A 10,387-nucleotide genomic window follows, 5' to 3' on the forward strand; every position below is an offset into this window, starting at 1 on the left:
AAAGTATCCACAAAAATATCTACATAAAATAACAACCTGTCAAGCAAATCATGAATAAATGTTCACATAGATACAATACAAACCTATACATAGTTCAGTTACTGATTTTGCAGCATACTTCAAGTACACACTTAATTAATTTAAACTACTTTCCTCTTTTACATCCCCTGCCCTGCCAAGAAGACAAGAGGTGAGTATTGCCATTGTTTCTTGAGCTTATCATTTTACACACTTTGAAATAGAATAAAGTAAATATAAGTATCAAAATGTTGTTTGTTAAAATCTTACAATAGTCATTTAAGTTCTCTTTACACAGGCAGGATGGCTAGTCCCCCATTGTAAACAAGCACCAACATTTTTACTTTAAATTTCAATAAAACTATCAATTAATATTTGTGGTCATTTTAATTCATCTCTGCCAATCATTCCAGTAACACCTATATGACTAGTGGTGGCGATGGAACCTCAGGTTTCCATCACACAAGCTAGCTTTTGCGTCACTATGGCACTAGGCTTGTTGCTAGCATAGATGCTAACATTAGTTTTCATATTACAGTGACTAACCTCTCCAGGTGTGTTTAAAGGTGGATGTGGTGGATTCAGCTTCCTGGATTTTTATACCACAGATGTTCAAGTTTGCTGCTCTTACATTTGTCCCTTTTATTGTGTTCTTAATATCCAAAAATTACAACAGTGCTTCTGCTGCTATTCACCAGCGCTGCTTTAGTTTTGATTGATTGCACCAGCAGTCTTAGTCTGAGTCCAGTCTCAAGTCTTTTGTGTGAGAGTCCAAGTCACTGGAATTGCAGCTTAAGACTCAAGTCCCTTTCTCTGGTTCAAAGTGGCCGGTGTGTTTCTGCTTGCTAGCATGTGACGCAGTGCGTAAAGTGAAAGTCAACAGCAACACCACGCGGTCTCCTGGAAGAAAAAGTGGTTTCTCAGCCTGAGGACGCTGCTGGGCAGCAATGGCTCCAGAAATGCACATAATAGATGTCACTGTACCATCAACTGAGTCCAGAACACACAGTTTTAAGGTTGAAAATTTACGTAGTATGTCTTTAAATTTACAAGTCAGAAAGTGTGAATGGTTTGACACTTGTTATATAACTGCTCTGTGAAATTATTTATTTTATTTTTTTAAGTGGGTTTCTCTCTGGATTTGAGATATGTAATAAAGTACAAAAAAAAAAATCACACAAATAAATCTTGATAACATGGTTATTGTGATTCATGGAAAAAAAATCACTTAATCTATTCCAATCCAGTTCTTTAAAACAACCACAGTGGATCAATGTGCCGTACATATTGGAGCTAGATATACTTGAGCCAGCATCAGTCATCAGTGGTCTTTCTCTCTAAGATTTTAAAATGTATGAACATGTTTCACTTGCGAACCTATTTTTGCATCGTTACTCTTGAGCGTTGAGTGTTCTGCACGCAAAAAAAAAAAAAAAAGTTTAGTGTAGTTTTTGAATGAGCTTGGATTTATTTTTAACATGTATTGTAATTCTGAATAAAGTCCCTAATGACATCCCCTCAGTTTCTGCTCTCTGCAACAATAACCTTGTCAATCAAAACTGGATACAAAAGGTCAAACTCTCATAAACTGCAAGATAAGATAAAACAATCATTTACGGATTATTGTGATTCAAGCCAAAAAAAAAAAAAAAAAAAAAAAAAAACTCATGTAGTCCCAATTTGTTTTATGTTAGACAACTGTGCTGCACAGAAAATTTAAAGAGTTGCAAACCGTCATACCGTGGAAGAGGAACGTCATTTCCACCATATATTCTAATTCACATAATAAATAATACACCATTTAACCACCTATTTCTTCTGTATATGTATTAAAAAATTGCTTTCATTTAATTTGACTGCAAAACTTCACCATCAGCAGCAATTTCTCAAAGTAGTTTTGTGCAGAAACACCTGCAGAAAAGTTTTTCCTTCCTTCGTTGAGTACATGCTCCTGTAAAGTATGCATTGCTTAGTCAGTTTATATCTAAACTGAACTGTACATGCAGTTGTTGCATCTGAGCAATTCCCCTGAAAATAAGGAGATTATTCTGAACATTAGCTTCCATGTAACAAAGGATATAAACACAAGATAAATAAGCCGAGCGTTACATCTGATGAAGAAGTAAGCCTGATGTCTGGTGAATATTACATAATGCTGTACCAGGAGTACATGGCTGACAGATGTGAGTTTTGAATGATTGCCTCTAGTTTCAAAATAGCAATGTTCAAAGTTTTGCTCTTGGAATTATTAATATTAAATGATTATGTAAAACTATGTGTTGATATTTAAAAGGGTTAAAGGTTGATTTGGGGTTTCTTAATTGGATTTTGTAAAGGTAGATATGCAGGGTTGCAGGTTATGTACAGATGTTATGCAAACATGGAATTAGTTCCCTAGCTTTAAATTTTTAGAGAGAAATTGATTTAAATGGTATTTATTGTCCTTTTAATCACCATAGCTGTTGGCTTTACCTCACACTGGATGCTGCAGGATTAGCCGTGGGCCTCTTTGTTTACTGCTGTGTCAGACATGAGCAGCGACCTCTTGGTCCCTGACGCATTCAGTAAAAGAGATTACCGTAGATTAATGTACAATACCATTGACAATATATCCAGATATATATATCATATACTAAGCAATGCATTCAAACAAACAAACAAAAAATTACATAATAGTTTTTGGTTTTATAGTTCATGGAAACATTAATTTGTTCAAAGTGAAGGAACTTCTCTGCTCTGTATGGATATGAAGCGTCATTTACAGCCAAAGAAACACTGTTTGGATAAATGAATGCTTGGAACCCAGACTTGTGGGAGGACCTTTTCAGCACATTCTCACTCTAAAAGCAGAATACCAATACATCATTGTCCTGGAAATTCCTCATAAAATTATTAGTGAGAAATAAATCCGAAAAGCTCCAGTTTATACTCTGCAGCAGGATAAACAGGTTCTACAGAGTCTGCATAAGTAGTTTCACCATTCATTCATCCTCCAGGAGCTTTGTTACACAACTCATAGTCTTTCCCTACACCCCTCTCAGGCAGTCCCTGCGAGTACTGAGGATGTGAGTGCATTCATGAAAATAGTAGTCTAAATTAACTCTCACCTCAATAAGACTCCAGTTGGAGTCAGACTAAAGCCTAAACCCTTTTTCTGCAGGGCTCCCCTTTTCATTGATCACAATAACATCAAGCCCCCAATCCCACAAGTGCACCCCAACACATACAAAAAAAACATATGAAGAAAAGCATTGTCAGACGCTAATATTTTCGGACATACAAAATTCTGTGGTCTCTCTTCATTGCCCAACACTGACCATCAGTATTACTTGACCATTACTTGGTCCAGACTAGGCCAAGATATACCTTTTATTTAGCCCATAGCCTTTTATTTTTGCACTTGTGTGCAGAAATCTACATTTAAAGTCTTTTCTTATGTCTTATATCAATTGCCAGTTTCTCTCATCTTGTTCCATCCATTTTTTTTAACAGTCAAACTCATCTCATTTCTTTAATTACCTTCGCTCTCTTTGGTTTTAGAGCCAGCGCAGCAGATGGTCTTGTAATCTGGCCAGAGATTATTATAGTGAAGATGCAGATAATCTCATCTCATTGTGCATGAGCAGTCATCACTACGGGGGGCTGAACAAAGACCCCCAGCCTCTGATCAGTATCATCCCTACCACTGCCTTGCTCTAGCCGATATCCCTGCCTTGTTTTCAACTCATCAGACTGCTGAATCTTGACTAAAAACCATGTTATATTATTCTAAAATATAACACAGAACAAAAGATCTGCCTTTATTAATTTTGGCTTTGCCTATATTTTAAAAACTCAGCATTAGATATTAGACATAAAGGCCTGGATGACTGAATTTTCTCCCTTTAAAAAATTGTTTAACTTTGTAATTAATCTGGATGGTATTACCCTTCTTTCAGTACTATAGAAAATAAACAACTTATTTTTGACAAGGATTTGTCCTTTGACTCAGATATAGAACAGGTTTCTAGAACTACCTTCCTCCACCTACGTAACATTGTTTAAATAAAGGACATCCTGTCTTAGAATGATGCAGAAAAAAACTAGTCCGTGCTTTTGTTACTAACATTGGACTATTGCAGATCATCGCTGATGTCTTTCCTCCTTGACATCTGATCAGATCAGAAAACTGCAGAAAACGTACAGAGGTGCTCACACTTATGATGATAGTTAATCAAGTGCATCTTCACAAACTGCTTTTGCATTGTCTATCCATCCGTTTTCTATGATTGCTTATCCCTATGCAGAGGTTTTGGATGGGCTGGAGGCTTTACCAGCTGGTCCTAGGAGAGAGAGGCAGGTTATACCCTGGACAGGTCACCAGTCCACTGAAGGTTCATCCAGAGTTTTTCTTAGTTAAATTATGACACAGTGTAATATGCAGGTTGCAGGAAATCAAAGATCTGATAAAGACCATATGTTTTTTCTGTCATCATAGTAATGACATGCCGATCAATACCAAAATATAGATACTACCGATAGCAGCTTTTTATGTTCCAGAATCGATTCTCATGTTAAAATATCTATATTTTACTGATTTGGGGGAAAAATACTCTAGATTGAACTAGAATATAGTAGAAAGTAACTGTAATATCAGGCATCAGGAACTACTTTTTCTTCTGCCTGGCAAAATCACATCAAAAAGAGGAGAAAATTAGTAAGACAGGTGCTGCAAGGGTTACACACATCACTCTTGGAGTCCTTTGATGCTGCAGGCAGGTACTAACCACTATTCAGAGGAAGTAAATGTAGAGCTGTGTACCACTGGTGCTACATTTTGGGAAAGTGATTTTCAGCTGTCTGCTAGGTTTAGGTTTTTGTGTTGATGTTCAAACAACAGGAGTTCCCCTCATTCTAAAGTCTATTGCATCCTGTTTTGTTATGTGCAGTATTAAATGTGCAATAAATATCTGTATAAGTTCAGCTTGGAGTGACACATGTCCCTGAGATCTGTTTACATCAATTCATCAGGCCCAGATTTAGTGTGTGAGGATGTTGCAGAGGCTGGTGTCATTAAATATTCAGTCAACAGTCATTGTATGGTTTTTAAAAATACAGATGAAAAATATTTAATAGGATAGAAAGACAGTAACATCAATCCCTCTCATTTGTTTAGACAAATGGTTGAATAAATATTTTAATATGTAGGTGTTGGCAAACATTTAATTATTGTGACATTTATATATTTATTTATGCATTTCACTGGTAATTTCAGTTTGATTCACAAAGTATTCTATAAAAATGTAACTACCACTTCCTTTCCCCTCAGTGTTGGGTGCTTTGAAAGTGAATTTCCAAACACAATAAGTTTCTGGACAAATTATCTGTATCGGATCGAAATCGACGATACTGGCTTTTATTTTACTTGGTATCAGATCGGAAAGAAAATGAGTGAACACCACTATCTGGCACTTTGAACCAGAGAGAAAGTGATGTAGGAAGTGTCATAGAGCAACATGTCTCTGGCTCTCTTGCTGCTCATAATGGATATATTCTGGTGAAAACTGCATGAGATTTGAACACCAAATTTAAAATAAACCACAAGACTGAATAAATTTATTGTTGCTCTATTTTTCACTTGCAATAAACAAGAAGTCTTAGGTCCTGACCAATAAACAAGTCAAATTTTCTTCTTATTTTATCTGGTTGTTTAAGAGAATGTCGCCCCCTTGTGAGCAGTTGTTGTAACTGCGTGATGTAGTTCCGGTGTTTTGGTCCACTTCAAGACACACTAGAATATTTGTAGATTTTCTCAGTGACATGCTCCCTATTTTTGGCTAATTTAGCTTCCATCTTGCATCTTACATGTACTCTGAGCTCTATCCAGCCAGTAAAATACAGTGTTATCTTGCTCTGTCCCTCTCATTCTTTTCTTTTCTTTCTCCAAATAATGTCTTCTTGTGTTTCTTTGCTGAATCAGCCATTATGCATGTTTAAAACAACCGATGTGTTTATATCCGCTTGCACCCTAAAAGACTTTAAGGTTTACATATAAAGAAGAGTTAAACTTCTGCTTTAACCTTCTGTATTTAAACACGTCTTCCACAAAGGTGCCATAACACTGTGACGAGGTTATCCTCTTAAGGACAGCTGTCTGGATTTAGTTAGTGATGACCATAATCTCATTTAGCAGCGAGGCAGAGAATTGCCATCGAGCTCTGCAGAAGTTTATTCCTCAAACACGGGAGAGGAGGAAGAAGGGTAAAGTTTTCCACCTTATTGAGCAGGATGGGAAATACAAAGAGCAGTGCTCTGTCAAAGGAGCTCCTGGAAGAACTGAAGTCCAACACCAAATACAGCGAGGTTGAGCTCTGCACCTGGTACCAGTCATTTCTGAAAGAGTGTCCCACAGGGAAGATCACCAAGGAACAGTTTGAGGGCATCTATGCCAGCTTTTTCCCAGGCGCAGACCCCACAGCATATGCAAGGCATGTATTCAGAAGTTTTGACACCAATGCAGATGGCACATTGGACTTTAAGGAGTACATTGTCGCGTTGCATCTCACCTCTGGAGGAAAGACTCTGCAGAAGCTGGAGTGGGCCTTTGCCCTCTATGACGTGGACGGCAATGGAACCATCAGCAAAAATGAAATCCAAGAGATTGTTAGGGTACGCATAATTTATTATTAATATTGAAGAAGCATATCTACTTCTTTAGAGGTATATTTTCCCAAAAATCCCATCATGTGTTTAGTAATTATTTAATGTTTTTCTTTCTTCATTGGGCTTTTGCTTAAACTGTTCCACAGCTTAGCAAAACAAAAAAAGGGCGTAAATGGAGTTTATTTGCTGTTTGTGTTTGGTAGATCTTTTATTTCCTTATACATAGTTTATAAAATAGAAGAAAACTGCTCTCTTGGGTTGTAAAACTGTGAGTTCATGAGTTATTTTGCTAAACAATTTAATTGCTAATCAGAGAGTATTCCTGCCTTTTTTATGTTTTTTAAAAGCACTTATTTCATTTGTCCAGATTTAGTTATTTACAACCCTGAAATTTTCAACTAATGCTGATACAAGACATGAAAAAGGAACTGGCTATCATATCTGAGCCGCTGGAACTAACACATGTTGCATACCACACTTTATATATAAATCATTCTGTACTCTTTCTTTAATCATTTAAAATTCATAATTGGATTTACCACCACTGAAGGCATCTTAAAGCCATATTCCTCTCCTGCAGTCAATATTCAACATGATCCCTGCTGATGACCAGAAGAACCTCCCCGAAGACGAAAACACACCAGAGAAGAGGGCTGAAAAAATCTGGACATTTTTTGGGAAGAAGGAAAATGGTAATTTAAGACAAAAGTTTGCTTAAAACTGAAGAAGTAGCAGCATTTGTTGACACTTGCCTTTTTCTGTTGTCTTTACAGATAAAATCTCAGAGGGAGAATTCATTCAGGGCGTGATGGACAACAAGGACATCCTGCGCTTAATACAATATGACGAACCACAGAAAATTAAAGACAAACTGAAAGAGAAGAAGCAATAATACAGAAAAAGGCGGCAGAAAAAGCTGTCTTTGCATGGTTCTAAGACTTTCATTTTCTGTTTACATTTTAACATCAGTTTGAGCTACATTTCTCTCCATGTGATGCTGTTACAGCAGTGTTTTACTTGACTTTGTACCCTGAAAACTAATTAAATTATCTGATTTGATGGTAGGAAATATTCGATCTTTGGAGAATATCTGTAGCTGCACAGTTTAGATGTTACACTTTGGACTAGCAATTCTTGCTAGCTGTGTTTTTTTCTTAAATCTGTGACAGCAGGTAAATTTCTTGCATCCTAATCCCTTCTGCTGCCACCTTGAGTGTTTGCTTGCCAGTCTTCTTCACTCTGGCAGCTTCCCAGCAGGTTTTCTCATATTTGGATTCACTCATTAGGTTAATTGAGAAAAAGTCATAGCCAGAGCTTCTTATGAAGAGAATTAGGCTCAGGTTAACAATCCGCCTGAATCAGCCAATCCTATTAGGAGCTGAAGGTCACTTGAAACAAACAACCTCCTTACTCGGGTATCCAGTTAGGATAATATGGGCTTGACACGGGAGACAATACACTGCTTGAATATACTCCATTAGTTGTATATACCACACTGTACAACTCAAATCTATCTCATTGCCACTTTGTTTTTGGTTTGTTTGGTTTTTTTTTGTATTTTTTTTTTATAGTGTAAACGATTTTAGGTCATTTAATGGGTAATGACTGTATCAGGACAATATATTAGAAGAAATATTTAAGCATGGCGTATACAATGACAGTGCATATTCATTAAATACATTTGCCTTCAGTGATGAATAATAAATGACAAAAAACTAAAACAATTACTTATGCTTGTTCTGATTATATAGGCTTTGGAGACACTTTCTATTTCAGATTCATTATATTTAGTTGCAGGTACACTATTTTCTTCTAGTTTTCTGTATCATTGACGGTAACTACTTGCCAAAAGTAGATATTCTCTCATAAATGTTTGTTAAAAAAAAAAAAAAAAAGATTTAAAAATTAAAATAACATGAAAATGATTTATGTGGCTTGAAGAAGTCAGTTTTTTTTTATTTATTTTATTCTCATAAAATTTTATTAGTTATTTTCCCCATGTTTTAAATAAAGCAGAATTTGGTACACTGAAGAAAAGAGTATGAACTTGGAAAAATTTGAAAGAATACAACTTATAGGCCCCTCCCACTCCCTCTCCGCTGTGCTACAGCCCTCCTCCTTTAAAGACCCTCCCTTTAGCTAGTTACTGTGGAAAGTGTACAAGTAGAGATGGGTGATACCCGTTTTTCCAGTCAATATAAAACCATTAGTAATTGTGTTGTATGCAATAATATAATATGTATGCAAATATTCATAAATGTTATTAACAAACACTTGAAAGAAATGCTAAAAAATATAGTAATTTATATTAATGAAAGAATTAAATAAGGTAAAGTGATTTTTTTTAAAATGATAAAATTACGAGACTACAAATTATTATTTAAATTTCTGAAATTGAATATAATAAAATCTAATATGTAATGGTAACATTATGAATACAATAAGACATAGTGCTTAAAAATCTGCATTAAAAAGTAAAACATTTAAAGACATCATCACTAACACTAGCAGCATCATCATGGCATCTGATGGGTTACCATAATCATGTGACATGGTAGAAATACATATTGAGTTTTCCATGTAATTTGATTGCCTAAAACTTAGAAGGGAAAAGAAATAACATATGTTTTGTATATATAAATTCTAAATGTACTGAATCCGATATTTTGACTAACACATCGAAGGCAGTCACTTGATGAAAAGCAATGTGTATCTGGTCGATTTTAAAAATAAAACAATGTGTGCAGACTGCACTTTGGATTGCGTTTTACTCTGAAACATAACCATTACATCATAACCAGCAGCATGGGCACCAAGCCGTCAGGTGAGAAAGGGTCTCACTTGATACCTGACACCGTGGTCGATGACACGTTGATCTAGGAGGTGGAAACTCACACCATTTTGTATGACACCACACATCCCTATTATAAAGATGTGGCTATGAAGCACATGAGACAGGAGTAGGACTGGCCAAATAACCTTTTGCTGGTTCATTGTTCTTTTTAAATGCCCATGAGTGAACCATTGTGCAATGTTGCAATTCTTGCATGATCAAGTGAGACGCTCTGCTTTGAAACGCTCCTGGTGGGACAGGGTGGCAGGTGGAAAGCTTGGCATAGCTGCTCCACTTCCACCTTCAGTGGAACCAAGGGTTCAGGGCCCACAGTGGTACAGTGGTTCACCTCCGTTGCCAGGACTTGGACCTGGGTCCTTTAGACCCAAGCTAACCTCACTAGGCAACCACACTGGCATAGGTGTTTACCAGTTGTTAGCTGCAAGCCAGCAGCCATGGTATAGGTAGTTTACTCTTTGCTTTTCTTTTAATTGAACACAATACGTGGATTGTGGGTGTTTTGAGAAGACCAAGAATAGGTCCTAAATATTTCACAAACTAAGGTCCACATCCTTTTAGGGACACTCATCTGTCCGTCTGTCCAATTCAGGGTCAGGGGAGATTAGAACCTATCTCAGCTACCATCAGGCTGTGACAATCTTAACACATTAATCAATAATGAGATTGAAAGAAAAAAAAAAAAACAAGGTCTTGTTATTAAGCACTTTTCTGTGGCGTCCATTCAGGGATAGCTTTGGCTGCCATTAAAAGTAGTGAATATACACAAAATGTGTACAATTAGCCTTGTCTTCGTGTTTGTTATTGTAGCTCTTCAAGTCAAAGAATGTGATGTTGATTTATTTTAGAAAATAAAATGAATCCTCATGAATAGTT

The 10,387-nt window shown here is 36.4% G+C and overlaps 1 protein-coding gene across 1 annotated transcript; it reads left to right on the forward strand.

The window, feature by feature from the left end:
* Positions 1–6,250: 6,250 nt before the first annotated feature.
* rcvrna (recoverin a) lies at positions 6,251–7,765 on the forward strand. The gene is made up of 3 exons (XM_041974178.1): positions 6,251–6,666; positions 7,241–7,352; positions 7,434–7,765. The coding sequence occupies exons 1-3, from the start codon at positions 6,286–6,288 to the stop codon at positions 7,550–7,552; spliced, it is 612 nt and encodes a 203-aa protein (XP_041830112.1). The 5' UTR covers positions 6,251–6,285; the 3' UTR covers positions 7,553–7,765.
* The last annotated feature ends 2,622 nt before the right edge of the window (positions 7,766–10,387 follow it).

The sequence above is a fragment of the Melanotaenia boesemani genome, chromosome 2 (assembly GCF_017639745.1).
Source record: "Melanotaenia boesemani isolate fMelBoe1 chromosome 2, fMelBoe1.pri, whole genome shotgun sequence".
Taxonomy (NCBI): domain Eukaryota; kingdom Metazoa; phylum Chordata; class Actinopteri; order Atheriniformes; family Melanotaeniidae; genus Melanotaenia; species Melanotaenia boesemani.

Bases quoted from the DNA above. Each gene is read 5' to 3' on its own strand.
- rcvrna (XM_041974178.1), top strand. From the start codon at position 6,286: ATGGGAAATACAAAGAGCAGTGCTCTGTCAAAGGAGCTCCTGGAAGAA. The intron at 6,667-7,240 runs GTACGCATAATT...CCTCTCCTGCAG, and splicing joins AAATCCAAGAGATTGTTAGG to TCAATATTCAACATGATCCC. The intron at 7,353-7,433 runs GTAATTTAAGAC...TTGTCTTTACAG, and splicing joins TTTTGGGAAGAAGGAAAATG to ATAAAATCTCAGAGGGAGAA.